This window comes from Kryptolebias marmoratus, linkage group LG15 (assembly GCF_001649575.2).
Source record: "Kryptolebias marmoratus isolate JLee-2015 linkage group LG15, ASM164957v2, whole genome shotgun sequence".
In the NCBI taxonomy this organism is placed as follows: Eukaryota; Metazoa; Chordata; class Actinopteri; order Cyprinodontiformes; family Rivulidae; genus Kryptolebias; species Kryptolebias marmoratus.
This window is the reverse complement of record NC_051444.1, coordinates 16,604,298-16,620,674: the sequence shown is the minus strand read 5'-3', so window position 1 is coordinate 16,620,674 and position 16,377 is coordinate 16,604,298. Positions and strand designations below refer to the sequence as shown.

General features: G+C 38.4%; 1 protein-coding gene across 3 annotated transcripts in view; it reads left to right on the top strand.

The window, feature by feature from the left end:
• Window positions 1-16,377, top strand: part of adcy7 (adenylate cyclase 7) — a 49,227-nt gene that overhangs the window by 15,011 nt on the left and 17,839 nt on the right. For 2 of the 3 annotated variants that reach the window (XM_017428701.3, XM_017428699.3), the window contains exons 2-5: window positions 10,476-11,191; window positions 14,980-15,177; window positions 15,359-15,529; window positions 15,850-15,999. In XM_017428701.3, the coding sequence (XP_017284190.1) occupies window positions 11,027-11,191; window positions 14,980-15,177; window positions 15,359-15,529; window positions 15,850-15,999 (684 nt within the window). In that variant the 5' untranslated portion in view covers window positions 10,476-11,026. The remainder of the gene's footprint in view (window positions 1-10,475; window positions 11,192-14,979; window positions 15,178-15,358; window positions 15,530-15,849; window positions 16,000-16,377) is intronic. The other variant, XM_017428700.3, reaches the window with a different exon arrangement.

Sequence of the window (16,377 nt, the reverse complement as noted above, 5' to 3'; positions counted from 1 at the left end):
TTCAAAATACAACAAGACAGAGTAGGAGAGAAGAACACAGATGGTAACGGCTGACACTAACTGACCGTATGCAAAATTCAGGAAGTGTTTATGCACAAAAGACTCATCGGGAGCTGTAAAAAAGACTTAATTCAACAAAATGCTGCAGAGACGAGTCACTCAAAGCAGTTTAAATAAAACTTCTACATTTAACATATGTAGGGAAGAGGAGGCAAAACACAGAATTGATAGAGGATTGATAACAATAATAGGAATCTGAATTTAAGTAAAGAAAACTGAGCAGTAGAAACAGAAAAGGCATCTAAGTGAATACAAGTGTGGTTTTCTTCCAACAGAAAGCAGGTGAGAGTTCATAGAATATTTATCAAGGCATGACACCAAACACACAAAAAACTGACAAAAGTTCAAAAATTGAAAGTAAAAGAGAAAAAGAGGAAAGTGAAAACACATGACCGCAACAGTTACGGGTAATTTATTATAAAGCAATAGTTGAAAATGCATCACAGTGCATTGCGTTTTAACATTCAGTTTAAGCAAATTAAGATGTGGATTTGACTCTGTGGTTCTCTTGGAACAGCAGTGTTGGCTGACTAACCAGCAGAAGAGTGACTCTAGTTCTGCTTATAGCTCCCTCCCAAAAACCCATTCTTCTGCGCAGATGTTTTGACAAAAAAATGAGCTACTGCATACTCTTTTGGTGTCTCACCCACGTACACTGCATGAATAATAATGTGCCTTTCAGTCGCAAAAGCATTCTGTGGAAGTCTGCTTTAACTCCGATTAGATTTAGATATTATATATATATATATATGATGGATATGAAAGGATATATACATGAAAGGATATATATATATATATATATATATATATATATATATATATATATATATATATATATATATACTTTCATACGCCCCCAGTGAGTTGCACTGTCTGCAGGAGTGAGGAAGACTAAAATTACGACCAGCTCCTTCTGTATCGCCCAAACAGAGTTAAATATTACTGGAGATGAAGTCATGAGCAGCACATAGACTCAGCCGGAGGACGTTAATCCACTGTTTCTAAAAGCTGTAGTTTAATGTCTCACTAATAATACACCTCAGCGTTTGAACCACAGGTCATCTACTATGAGTATGAATGGCTTTTTAAAATTTCTGTTTAAGCTTTGTGGGAACTTCTGGTCTTTTCTGTGTCATACTCTGTATTATCAAGCACATGGTTGGTTGCCATGTTGCCTGATAGTCTTCAGAATAAAGCAAAGCACTTTAAGGAAATTTAAATTTTAGTTGTCTCTAAACCCAAACTTTCATTCCCTGTACCTAATCCTTTAAACAAACCTGCATGAGCTAATACCATATAAAATCAGGCATTGATCTGTTCTATGTGATATCACGTGTATTGTCAAAAAAAAAAAAAGTTAGATTGATTACGCTGTTGCAAAAATAAGTAATGGGATGAGCAGCATGGCTATTTTTAAAGAGCTATAATAAGCGTTTAAGACAGAGCAAAACAACAAAGCTCCTGTGCTTTCAGTTTAGATGCTAAATCATTAATGTTTTGCTTAGCCGATAAGGCCGTTCAGTTTTACGGGTATGTAAATGATGTAACGTACACTCCGGACAACACCTAAACAGTCACAAGCACAGTCAGCCTACTGTGCATCTTTGTAGGCTGTAAAGGGAAGTAATAAAAAAAACTACACAGGAAAAGAAAAGAAATGCAAACTTCACCCTAAAAGGCTTCAGCCATCATCCTTCATCCAAACAGTAAAGCTTATTGCAGGAGTGCTGACCGTCACACATCTGTGATGAAAGTACAATCACACCTGTTGACTTGTTGGACATTCTGCTACAGGGCTGAGGTTTTTCACTGCAATAAAATAAAATAAAAAAAAAAACGTTTTGTGAACTCCACCTTATTTCCTTTGAGATCTGGTCTCAGAAATACAGGAAATGTCTCTCTGATGCTTTTCCATTCTGGGGATACACCTTTCAGTGACCGTGCCACAGGATGCAGAGCAAACATTAGAGGTGAGAGATGACAGTGTTGGGGTAATGTGGAACATCGTGCACATGCAAGCAGACACAAACACGCTCGTGTTTGTTTCTATATTCCCATGGGGACACTACGTTGACACAATGCATTTCCTGATGCCTTACCTCAAGCCCTCTAACTATAAAACCAAGTCTTAACCATCAAAAAGCACTTTGCATCGATCGGATTGCAGTTTGGCCCCGACATTTACAGGCTGTCTATATTACAAACACCTCTCTGCATTCTTTACCCTTTAACACTGTCTTCTCCATTAGCTGTGCTTTTTAGAGGTAGTGGCCACTTAACGTCTACTGCCTCTTTGTCCTCTTCGGCACAAAAGGGTCTCCACCTTAATGGTTAGATTTTGGGGTTATAGGTTAGTTTTAAATTTGTGTTAAACATATTTTGTCATTTACCGTTTTATTACCATCTACCTAAATAACTCTGACTTTGTCCTTTCTCATCATGAGATGATCTTGGTTTAGGCGGCAGGCGATATGCATTCCTTTCAAGGAATGCTAGGCTTTTACTTTTTTTAAGGAATTGGTCCTCCTTAAAAACAGGCTGTTTGACAGAAGGAGTCCGCTAACGCAATGTATGCTGCGAAACATGAAAGCAGTAACAGTAGTTATGAGAGTAGATTGTTGAAAACATGCACCAGATGGCCCTGTCAGCATCCAGAGCTTGATAGTAGCCTGGAAAATTACCATCATCATGCTGATCTGAAGCTGTCATCCCTTTCTGCTGCTGCAGCTCTGCATGTTAGCTACATTACGTTTTGTGTAGCTGAGCGAAATAGCCCTCCAGTGTGCTGCTCGCAGATGTTCAGGTTTGTCTTTGGAGTGGTGGTGGTATTGAGCTGGCTGGCGTACTGAGGAATAATTATGGTTTTCTTTTGGGTGGCGGTGGCGGTGGTGGAGGAGAAAGGAGCCGAGCGCACACAGGGGCCCTTTTGCTCCGGCGTTACAAGATGGAGTGCGGTACATTATGAAACCTGAAACAGGGATGTGGTTGGAAACATCAGCTGGAAACAATGATTCTTCTCATCATAGCACATTCCTTCTATTCTCTTTTTTTTTGTTTAAATTACACATCGGTTGTAAAAAGAAAAGAAAAAAACAAACATAAAGCTTGTATTTGTGATTGTAAGGGGTGTTTTCTCATATCAAATGCACATGAACCAGCCATAACATTATGACTAACAGATAAAGTTAGAAACACCGCTCACTTTCTTTTAATGAAGGATTCTAGTAGGAAGTCCCACATTAAGCATACATACTATATGTCAGATCCACTATTTTTTTAATCTCACGTCAGCCTTCTAGGCACAACTAACTTTATATTAGCACATAGCAGGAAGCCAAATGTTCAGAGGTTAATAATTAGCTTTGTGGGATACTTTTTAAAGTTATACCCTGAACCATTTCTGCCAGCGTTATTATGACGACACTTGTGGTAACTTCTGTGGTAGCATCTGTTGTTGTTTAAAACTACATCCTTTCGATATTGTCAGACTTTTAACTTTCACAGAAGAAAAACTGCTGGATGTGTTTCAGTAGTGACTTGTTACTAAAAGAAATAGTAAAGGACTAAAAACAATGTTGAATGTCACATTGTTGTGTTTGTTACTGAGATAAATCAGTTTTTTTGAAGATGTGTGATGTAGAGTCCTTTAAGTAGTAAGTGTCTCATCTGCAGTGGGTAGTTGTTGCAGTTTGAGAAGTTCTCAAAGAGGATTTAGCAAACCTTAAAAGAGTAAATGTCTGATATGTGAACCTAAACTCAAAACTTTTCTAGCAACCTGAACAACTAAACACTATATTTATTATTGTAAGTGTAACATCATTGGAAAGAAATGTAATCAACAAAATATCTTTGGTAAGGTGTCATAAGGGGTTTGATAGTTCATCCTTTCTTTTTTTTTAAATCACAGATTCTTTCCCAAATACCTTCTTTAGAAAACATCTTTAAACGAGTCTTGAGTTACATATCACCTGGATTTTCATATTATCAGCTTTTACCATGCATTCTTTACTAAAGAAAATGGGATTCCACAGGTAAAGACTAATATGGTATGAATGTATAAAAAACCAAAACAAAACAGTCCTCCAGGGATCATTTTGTGTGGATAGAAGGCATGCTTACAGTAAAACATGACAGAAACTGCTTTATTCCCTCCTCCACTGGCTCCATCAAACTTACAGAAAAAATTTCGATCACTCCTTAGAAAAAAATACAGTATGTGGAATTTCAAAGACATTTTTGACACTGAAAGATGTGTTTGTAGTTTTATATTTGCACAGTTTATCGAAATATTTTGATGACAGTGTTTGTTCATGTCTTTTATTCTTATGGCTCAAAACTGTCAGCTTTAAGTGACTTCCTCATCCTCCTCCATGTCGCCGAGCAGTTCGTCAGCCCAAACCAGAATATTTTCAGGACACTTCGAGCTCAATGCAGCAGATATTGTCTGACCTGCACACAGAAATGCTGTGGGTCCAACATGGTGCATTTCAGTCTTCTTAGCATTCTCATAGACAACCTTTTAAACCTTGGAAACCCCAAATAAAAACATGTAAAGACACTAGGGCATGCAGCAGTTTCCTGTTTATAGATTCTGTGATGTCAAGTGATGACATACATCATTTTGGAGTGAACTAGTTTCAAATGTTTCGTCTACCTAATGCATCTTCTTAGATCCAAAAGAAAAAGAAATTAAAGATTTAACTTAGCTTAAATATTTATTATTTTGGTCTACATGGTAAAGCATAACTACTGTTCCTTTAACAGTTCTTTAAGGTTCTTTACCAAGCACAATATAGCATTAGCTTTTTGAAAATGATCTTTATGGTTGTAGGCTGGTTGTACAAGCAGTCTTAATGCATGGCTCAGTGCACCGGATTAATTACATATTGTGCACAGTTAAATACATTATTGTGAAAGGAAATCCTGTAGGAGCTTGTTTTTCTCTGTGTCCATTACTACTTCAGTCAGACTATTCTTTTTCCTCTTGTGTACCATGCAGGCTGTGATGACGAGGAACTCTGATAATACTTTAGTCTTGATTGTTTACCCCAAAGAAATTATGTATAGTATTATGTAAATTTTACTTAGTTGTGATACAATATCAACAAATGACCAATTCTTTGGGACAACGGGACAAATTTCTTAAATCTTTTGAATAAGGCTGTCCTGAAGACCATTTGTCCTGCAAGAATTATGAACATAATATTTAAAGTTTATCTACATTTGTTGACAAATTTATTCCTGAATTGTGCACAAGCTACAGATATTAAATGGCTAAATTGTTACTTTCAGTTGATAGGTCGTCTGTTAAACTAATTGTAACCTTTTGGGAAAATTTCATAAAATTGTAAAAATGATTTCTGATCATTGACTACAACAGACAGATAGTTTTTTTCTTTAGACATTAATGCACATGGGCAGTCTTTTGAATCATTCAGAGCAGATATATATTTTTAACCATAACTCATCTCAGTAACAGAAGCGACCCCTGGGCTTCATATTTGTGTGACAACACATGATGATTTGGGCCACTGCGAGACATTTCCCTCCGTGAGAGCGCAGGTGTTTTTTCAAATCCAAACAGTATAGAAGGAAATGACTTGGACTAATCCAATCAATGCTATTCCAATATTGGATTTGCCTCAGGACCGATATGTTTAGATGTAAATTCTATGTATCTTTAAACCAATAAACCCCTTGTTTAGAGTGCTGTTTGTGTCAAGAAGAAATATTGATGGCTTCACTTTGTTGTGGTGCGACTCGGCCCAGTTGGTGAAACATCTGAGCGGTAACGGCCAGCTTCCGAGCACTGGTTTGTCTTGCTTGCGCTTCCTGTATTTATTATAAGCAATGGCATTTAAAGCTTAAATCAATGCTGAAATAGCATCCTGTTAACATTGTTAGGTATCAGTAGCTCCTTCTGGTGAATGTGGTTAATTCAATACCAGTACCCAGTACTGGGACTGGACGATGAGATATTGCAAAAGGCAGGCAACAATAATCTAATCCGCAAGTGCGTTGCTGTACATAGATCAGTCATCCATTTATGGAAACGCTTTTGTACGCATCACTTCCTGCAAGGTTACATTGGCAGTCTAACACCAGCTAGCTCTGTCTGGGTTGGTTGCATCAGAAATTGACAAACATCTTACAACAACTTTGAAATTAATATTTAAATCATGGTAGGGTTAGAATTCACAATTTGGTATGATTTAAGATGCTAATCAGCATCCATATTTATACTTCTCAGTTTATTATTAGCACCTCAGTATTATTATCACCTTTTAAATTATAACTGTGTCACTGTTCACAAAACAGCAACATTAGGCAGACAGTGCACACATCCAGTGTTACAACAGGCAGCAAATACTGCAGTTTCACGCTGCACTAAATATTATTAATGAAAAATATATTTGTTGATATCACTTCCAGCATTCCAGGCAGATGGCCACTCACCGGGAATCTGGGTTTGCTGAAGGTCTTTTTGACAATAAAGAGCGTTCTTTCTGTCAACAACAATCCACTGCGCTGCTGGACTAAATTGAACTGGATTATTATTGAATTTAGTGGAATTTTAATCTGACTGATTTTGAGTTTAACATGTTTCAATTCAAAGTTCCCAAAGATGTTGCTTTATATGTGGAAAAAGAAATAAATTGAATATGTAAAACATTTTTTTAAAAATAAAATAAGTCCCTAAAATAATAAAAAAAAGGATGACCACTATCTGCTGAGTTTGGAAACGGTTCTTTTTGTCTACATCATAGCTATAAACTGTTAATTTCAGTCTTGGACATTTCCTGTGTTTTTTTTATACCATGTTTGACCAAAAAGGCAGAAAAGGAAATATTTATATTAGAATTGAGTCACATTGAAATGACTAAATAAACCACGACCTCAGTTCTGAAAAGGTGAGACGGTGTGTAAAATGTAAATAAAAACAGAATACAATGACTTGGGAATCTCAAAAAACTCATTTTATTCACAATGGAACACAGTGAACACATCAAATGTATAAACAACAACAAAAAAATTGTACTTCAGTCTATTTTAAATGAGTTTTGATCCAGAGAAAACGGCCTGGATGGTGTTTACCTCTGGTGTCTTTTTTGCATGATAGAGCTTTAATCATATTTATGGTGTGTTTACAGACAAAGATTTGTGGAAGTGTTTCTGAGCTCATTCAGTGATGACCTGTTTTTAATGCATTACCGCCAGTGGGTTGAAGATAATGACATCCAGCTCAGAGAGTTCTGTAGATTTTTGAACTTTTGACAATATTATGAACTGTAGTCTTCTTAATTTTCCGCTGAGGAACATTATTCTGAAGTTGTATTTTTAGATGCAGTTTTTTTGCAGACTAGTGAACCTCTGCCCATTTTCACTTCCTTCTTCAGTCTCTCTAAAATGCTGTTTTTATGCCCGGTCCTCTTACTGGCCTGTTAAATAATCTGACTAATCCACCAGCGGTTCCTTATTCGTACCACTTACTTTTACAGCCTTTTGTTGCCCCCATCCCAACCTTTTTCAAATGTGTTGCTGCTATAACATTCAAAATGACCTTTTTTTTTTTAGATTTTTCTAAAGGTTAAAAAAGTGCAACTTTTTAGTTTAAACATTTGACATGTTTACTATGTTCCACTGTGAATAAAGTATTGGAGGAATATGGCTTTATAAGTTTACATTTTACACAACATCCCAACTTTTTCAGAATTGGGGCTGTAAATAAAGCAAAGACTCAACTGAACCAAACAAGAAAGCAAAGGTGAATAAATTAAGCTTTTATTAGATAATTAGGTTTTCATAAATGTTTAGTGTAAACCTTGTGTTTCCTCTGAACATTTAAAGAATGAGGGATACCCTTTTGTCACTTTTTGCTTTGGTTCCATTATTGTTTTCTTGAATAAAAACATCATTTAGCATTGTTTTTGGAACTGTAAAAAGTTTTTTTTTAATTGTTGTTGTGGTCTTTTTGGCTCTCAAAGCCTGCAAAATTTGGAGCTGAAAAGTTGAGTTACTTTGTGTGCAGAAAATAAAAGCTAGTTTGGTCATTTCTTCACCCGGATCACCTTTAACCCTGTCTCTGTGCAGCAGGGGCTAAGAAATATGGTCCTCTTTTCTTTAACAGAGGTCATTCTTTGTCTTTTTTTTTTCTAAACTCATTGAATGCCTGCACAAAAGCAACCATAAAACAAAAGTGATTTGCTTTGGAATGAGACCTGTTCTTCTAGCTCTTTATAAATAGCTTTAAATTGGTGCAGTTTTGGATGAAGCTCTCATCAGATCTTCAGATAAAAATAGTTTATTACCCAGGAGGAATTTTGTTTGGATGAAGATGGCCGTTAGTCTATTTCCTGCATTTAGCCAACAAACTCTTAAGTCTAAAAATGAGAGAAGAAACCTTTTTTTTCCTGTATAACTGTTGCTACTGGCTTTAACAAAAGCTAAACAAAAGTGATAGATTTGCAGAAACTTCTCGGTGAAAGCAGCATTGGATTTCTACTATTTTTGAATGACACACTTGACTTTAACATGAAGGAAAGCAGCTGCATGTAAACTGCGATGTTAATTGGTTTTGTCTGGCTGCTGCTGAAGAATTCAGTGGCGCTGCTTTACAAGGATGCTGTGTAATTTCCTCAGCTGCAGAGCGTTTGTAATAAAAATACTCGGTGAGGCCCAGTTTTAGTCCTGCTCGCTGAGACATTTTGCTGAGCCGTACAGCTGTATTTGCTCAACCAGCTTAGTGCTGTAGTTCATCCACAGATCAGATCTTTCTTTTTTTTTTTTTTTTTTCCACGGTATCTTTAAGACAAAAAAAACACAGTCTGGTCACAATCATCAAATAAACGGTGTTGAATGGTTGTTTTAAGCCAACGAACGCCCTCAAATAACCAACCTTATGGAAAATGAGACTTCTACAATTGATTTGAGAGCATTTCACTGACATATTTACTTCTATAGTCACTTCGGAATAAATGTTGCAAAGCAGTATTCATTATGTTTAAGCTGGTAACTTACTGGATAATCAGTGAGCCTGACAAGTGATTTGAAAATCAATAAAGAATTGAGGAAAGGTTAAAACATATGCTAAGTATGAATTAACAAAAAGTGCACCAAATGTCATTTTTGAGGCTAATTTAAAGTTTTGTCTTATTGTAATTTTCTTCATGGGAACTATAATTAACAGCGTACAAACTGCTTTATATAACTCTTAATCTTAAAATCCAAAAGTGTATCTATTTTTTGTGCAACAAGTAATTTTAGTACACTTTCTTCTTCATTTATAAGATTAGGTGCTGTTGTGTTTAAGACTAGTCAAGGATATGTGTAGGAAGGATCTCCTTATGTTCTCCCTTAGGTTAGTATACTTCCCATTACTTTCACTCTCTGGTTGTAAGTCACATGTGTGATCCGCAACCAATGAGAAGCACCAACCATCAGTGTTGCTATGATACATGCAACAGGAGCGCAAAGTCAAAAAAAAATAAATAAAAGGCAGCTTAGAACCATAGTCCCTTCGCAAAAAGAGAGAAAATCCTGCAGAGTTTGCCTTCAACCAGAGGTGAAAACTGAGGCCGAGTGCAAGACAAACTGCTGGGATTTCACATTTACTCGAGGATCCATTTGTCATCAAAGAATACGCATCGGAAAATAAACAAAAAAACACTGGATATTTAAATGACAACTGAGGGTTGAAAAATGTTAATGCTGACATTAGGATGAACTTTACAGCCGTGAAATAATAAGGTGATAATTGAGAACTTGTTTACTGCTCACACCTGATTTGCTCCAGACAGACCGTCTGGAAACTGGTCAAGCTACGAGCGGGTACTTAATGGCAGTCTTCCGGTTTTACAAGCAGGAGTCAGTCATGGTTGGTTTAAATTCACGAGTCCAGCTCTGTTGGATTTGTCTCATATCGTCGCTGCTGCACATGTGAGTCTGGTTTGTTAGCTCAGCTGACTGGAGAGTAAATTACTCTGGGTGACTGTATGGGAGTTCAGTCTATATTTCTGTACTGTTCACTAAAGGTTTCCAAAGTTGTTGTTTTTTCTCTCTCGCCAGTGAAGTCATGTTAATACTTGCAAAGACTGTGGTAAGGAGATGTTAAGAGCCTTCAACAAATAAAGACAAACTTGTGGAAATTGTGCGGTATGAATCAGCTTATGCTCAGCGAGCTGCCCTATTGAGTCACACTAAGTGCCCTTTACATGTTCCTCTTGTGTTTGAACGTTGAAGCATGTTTCAAAATTCATTTTACGTTCAGTTGTGGTTTGCCACAGGGACCCAAGCTTTACTGAAAAATCTTAACTCGGATAGCTGGTTGTGTGCATTTTTAAGTGCATCTTTTATCAAAGTTTGAAAGAGAATGAATTGTTTTATCTATTGTTTTTTTTTATGGCTTCTCCTTCCAGGTGCCTAGACGGACTTGAGCTGAGGACTCATCTGTTTAGTTCCGTCCTTAATCCCTGTCGGATCATAGGTGACCTTTGTTGCGCACCTCATCGGCTCCTTCGTACCCACCCCCCCACCCCCTCTCTTTGGTGTCTCCCAGCCCCGGGCTTATTACTCAAACCCGCTGATGGGAACAACACAGTAGTTGGCAAAGGATGAAGCGGGTCTGCTTGCCAACACCAGACAGAGGATAGAAGACACAAAAAGACTCGCGAAAGGAGGAGCGACAGTGAGAGAGAGACTGAGAGGTAGAGACAGAAAGGATAACTAGCAGAGAGAGCTGCGAGAAGCAACGAAAAAAACTCAAGATGCCGCCACAAAGGAAGTACACAAGTTTCACTTGAGTGTCATGAGCTAGCAACAGTCACCAAAGTTACGACTTTCTTTTCTTTTCTTTTTTTTTTTAAACAATCCTCTGGCCTACTTGCTCAAAGAAGTTGTGGAGACACACATTTCAGCTCACCGAGGCTCCCTGTTAACACCAGCTATGTCTCTGTAAGAAGAGTTCGTCATGCCAGCCAAGGGGAAGTACCTGTTAAACGACCAGGAGCTCAAAAATGAGGCACTGTACCGCAAATTCTCCTGCATCAACCAGTATCAGCCGCTGGTTCTCCTGCTGGGCCTCTCCATGCTCTTCTGTGGAATTCTCCTCATCCTCTTCTTTTCCCTGGGACTGGTGAGTTTTCATGACGCCTGCTGTAAAGATTTGATGCTATTTTTAAAGCTATTACAGCTCTTTTGTTAGAGCCGCAGGTCAGCATTTGGGTTCATGGTTTTTAAAACTAAATCAAAGAAAGACATCTGAGTACGTCACTGTGCAGAAAACATGCCTATGTAAAACCTAGAGCCTGTGCCTTGATTTTATTTAACATCAGTTCTGGTTATTTTTTCTGAAGAAGTTTAATTGTGGGTCAACGCTGAAGGTCGCAGGTTTCCCTCCTGGACTTTCTGTGTGGACTTCCTCCTCCGGTCTCCTACCACAGACCAAAAACATGTACGTTAGTTTAACCGGTAGCTTTAAATTATCTCTAAGTGAGCGTGTGAATTGTTGTTTGTCTCTATGTGGCCCTGTGATGGACTGGAGACCTGTCCAGAGTGTCCCCCCCGCCTCTCAATGACCGCTGGAGATAGGCACCAGCTCCCCCGTGACCTGGGAAGGAAGAAGCGGGTAAAGAAAACGGATGGATGATCTTTTAGGTCTGACGTGTAAATGATCTAGATCTAGTCATCCAGGCTAATTCTCATTTGCCACGCACAAAGGCATATGAACTCAGTTATCAAAACATTGACCCAACCACTTCTCCAAATAAGGGGATGGTTTGTTTTATCTATTATCCAGTTTTTATAGAGCTGGAAGATGACCTGAGAGATGTAATGTTCTCTGGTTCTGCGTGTGTAGTGTTTTAGGTATGTGCTGCTCTATAAGGTAATACCCAGAGCCCAAGAACATCTGACCTATCTTTCATTTATACTTAATCAACATTTTATAATGAAAGTCTTAATTTATAATCCAATATTTTTCAAGCCTGCTCATCCAGTCTTTCTGCTGACTGTAAAGTATGTCATAAGAAGTTACAACCATTAAGCATAACAAGTTCAAACGAAGGACTTCTGCTTGAGTCTTGAAAATCTTTCTTAAATCCAAGGAGATCCAAATGAACAACTATAAGATTCAGATGATGCTGCTAATATAAAAATCAGAGGCTTCATCAACGTAACTGCTTAGATTGTGTTGTCCGTTAAAGGGTTTGTACAAGAAATATTGTTTCACTATATTAACTGACTGCAGCTAGTTTGCATGTCGATTCTTTCCTCTCTAATTGATGTAATCGTGTTTGATAAGCAAATTTAACACACAGTTGTAAACTTTGACCCTATTTAAATATGAACCCGTTCGCTCGAGATAAGAAAACGCAATCCAGATTAGTTTAACTTGTCTACCTCAGTCGTGATAAAGTGAGCTGTTTTTACAGATATTCCTAAATTAGGTTATGCAATTTTTTCAACTGGTGAGTCCAAAAATTATTAAAAAAAGGAAAGCAAAGCAACTGGGCTTCTATTCTGTAATAGAAGATACTTCGCCTCCCATCTGAGGAGCTGTTTCAATTCAGAAATGGAGAGTAAGGCGCTCCAAGCTCTAAGCCTCATGAGATTCTCACCACCTACTACTGCAGAACAGAAGTCTGCTTGCTTTTTTTTTTCCTAAACTTTCAGGAGTCGCCTTGCCCTGGATGAGCGAGACTCTTCGTCAGCATACTTTGTCACTGGTGACATTGTGACCTCTCACAGCAAGAAATCGGAAGGTGGAACCAGGGCTGCACGATATTAGAAAAGCTTGCGATGCGCCATATTGTTGTTTAATATTGCACTGCAGATATCAACTGGGATAAAGCCACATTCTTGTCACTCCTCACTTTCTCCTTTGTCATCACTGCCATGTCTGATTTTGTTGGGGTTTGTGTTTCTTCTACTGTGTTACTGCAGTCAAACATTGGAAGCAATATGTGGTTTGGATGGTTAGTGTGAATCCCTTGGTTGACTAGAAAATTTTTTTAGCTTTCACAACCACTTAAATAAGCTCTCAACTCCCCTTCACTAGCAGTGCAGCAGCTGAGTAGTGAGTGAATGAGTGATTTATTGCATAACTGTTCCAAGGTGGCAAAGAGCATTGTTGAAATGTGCATGAAAATAGGCAAAACCTATTTCAGGTTCCTTTGTTTAGATTGTGTAAGAGGACAACTTCGAAACATATGCATATAAAACGTATGGTGTTCGAAGATAATAGCACTGCAGGTGATGTAGTCGTCAAGCAAGCAGTCGGATCCAAAATACCCAAAGAAAAATAAATGGAAACATAAAAAGTGAAGCTCTCAGAGGGTAGAGAGGGTAATCATGCTTCTGACTTCTGCTGATGGGAGCACGTTGTTGATGTTGGCGCTATAACAAGCAGAGGTTCAGCCCAGTGACATCTTTTGTCAGCAGAGATTATGACTTTCCTCTGTTGAAAAAAAGAAACACATTAACCCTTCCTTCTATTGTGCTGCTGCTGCAAACATCGTAGCACACTCCCTTTTTTGTCCTTGTTTCAGTCCTGGACAATGGCTCCATTCCTCATGTATACACTTTACACGTGAACTGTACGTACGCAGGCAGTAATTTTCTGTCTCGCTCAAGCACTTACACTCCCATTTTTATGTCCAACTTCTTTATTGTCTGTGAGACCTGAGGTGGCAGATGTTTATATCAACAGACAAGATATCATCCAGTACAAACTGGACTTTTGTTTTTTTTCCCCCCTTTTTTAGATGTATCTCCTTGCGTCCGCAAGAGCAAGCCAGCGTTGTGGGTTTCCAGGGGTGCAGAGGAGTCAGGGGGAAAAAAATGCTGAAATAGAGCTCATATAAGGGTGTTGTTAAATTCAAAAGACAAGCACAATGTTGTCCAAGTGTCGAAAAGTCAGGGTCCATAAAACGAACCTTGTTGAGAGGAAAACTAGGCAACCAGACCCTCGTAGTACATCTTTTATCTCCAGTCTTAGATCCTGACTATATAGAGTTATTAGATTCACAAAAGCTACCGTGCCTTTAAAATCTACATACATTTGTCAGTGGTCTGTCATGTGAAAATAAGAATTAAAATGGAAAACTGCGAATATGTGAGAATTTATCATGACAGCTGGATTCCTTGTATGCTTTGTGTTGAAAGTGACAGCTGTGTCTGTTTATGTGATTTTTGTTTCCTGCTAAAATAGGATAATTTCCCTTTCTCTGCCAAAAAAGGTTTCACTAAGACACAGGGAGCTGAAAAAAAAAGGTTTAGCAGAGATCTGGCCTTTGCCAGTGCTGCCATGGCAACCAGAAAGCTCAACATAAAATGCAGGATGGCCTTCTCCGCACGAAGATCTATTAACACCGACATTGTGCATGTGCCTCACTCTTAAGCGCTCTTTTAACCCCTTATTTTCCCTCGTGTTCACCCTCCCACTCTCGCTCCCACTTATGCCAAGACATTTTGACATCATGTGAAACAATTAATGTGTCCATAAATGCACATGCCTTCAGAGCACGCACACAGCCAAATATTCATTCAAACATGATCTCTGAAGGCAGCTATTCCACACACATATATATTAAAATGTTCTGGGGTTTTTGTGCGTTCTTGATTCTGAATGTACAATGGCTACATAAGAAAGATGGTAAGTTAGGAAATTTATTAAAGTATATTCTGTCTTATATGGTAAACAGACTGGCTGTGATTTAAATTCAACACATTTCTTGAGACTTATCTGTGTTGCTTTCTGTTTATTAACAATGAAATGTTTTATTTCAACTTAAAAAAAAACTAGTAACATCTGTTAAAGCTGGCACGCATGACTTTTATTAAGACACGACATATGTCAAACACCAGAAACCTGCCTGAGGATGGTAAATGTGTGCTTGTTTCTCTCCCTTGTCACTGTTACAGAAGGCTGAGGATCATTATGCCTTCGTGAGCGTGGTGAGCGTCAGCCTGTTTGTCTTCCTGGCTGTGTTCGTGCTGGTGTGCACAGAGGTACTCGCACAGCGATGGAGGCTTTTGCTCGGCCTGATCATCTGGGTCACACACCTCACCTTGGGGTACACCTTCATCTTCAGCAGTCATATCATCAAGGCTTGGGACCAGGTAGCTCATATTTTGCCGTTTAACTCTTTCAGCCTCACAGCTACCTTCTGTACAGATGTGATTGAGCTGTTCTGGGCATTTACTCACATTCTTCTAAAGATTTTTTTATGTGATAATGGCCAATAAATAGTTTTTTTTTAATTTTTTATAAAGTACTAAGACTTTTCTTTTATGTTTCCAGGTGCCTTTCTTCCTTTTTATCATCTTCACAGTTTACACCATGCTGCCATTCCAGCTGTGGCACGCCGTGGGGCTGAGTGTCATCTCCTCCCTGTCCCACATAATGGCTCTCACACTGCGACTAGCAGTTTACAGCAGTGAGTCGGGTCGTAACCACAAATTAGCCAATCAGGTAAAAGCATTTAAACAAAAGCCGTGTCACAGCTTTCTTCGTGCTTCTGCACTGCTGACATGTAGCTTGCTCTAGAGGAGTGTCTGAGCAACACAAAATCAGTGTAGGTTAGATGGAAATATTTGCTATGGTTACATCTAAATACAATATTATCAGAACTGATTATGTATGTAGAACAAATAGAAGAAAAGATATGGGATATGTGGTCTGATTTGTCTTGTATAATAAAACTTTATCTACGTTATACTTGATATTAACTGTGTACAACAGGTGCTTCGGTTTCCAGCCTTTAACATGTGCTGCTGTGATTCTTCCTATAGCTGCTGTCCAACGCAGTGCTGTTTCTGTGTGGCTGTGCCGTGGGAGCCTTTCATAAGGTTCTCATGGAGAAAACGCTGAAGCAGACCTTCCAGGATACTCTGAGGTGCCTGAGCATGAGGATGAAGCTTGAGATAGAAAAGAGACAACAGGTTGGTGGAAACGGTGGCCTTCAGAGAGCAGAAGCTGCATGTGTGGTTTGAACTGATTCTGTTTGTCATGGAGAAAAGACTAATGTTTTCAGTCCTCGAAAGTCTGGCTTATGTAAACTGCAGTTTTTCAGCCCTTAATTACAGCATGTATGTTTTTTTTTTTTTCAAATGACTAGAGCACTGTGTGCAGCCTGTTTTACCACCAGTATTTTTGCATATTATGAAAATTTCTCTAAATGGAAGCATGCACTGCTGTCAAAATAAGAAAATAGCCCATCAGTATTTGGTATCAACATGGCTCTTCTTTCATTTCAAAGTGTCGTCTAATGTCGACTTTCTCTTGGATGCTGTCATTCCGACCAACAGGTCCCTCTCAAA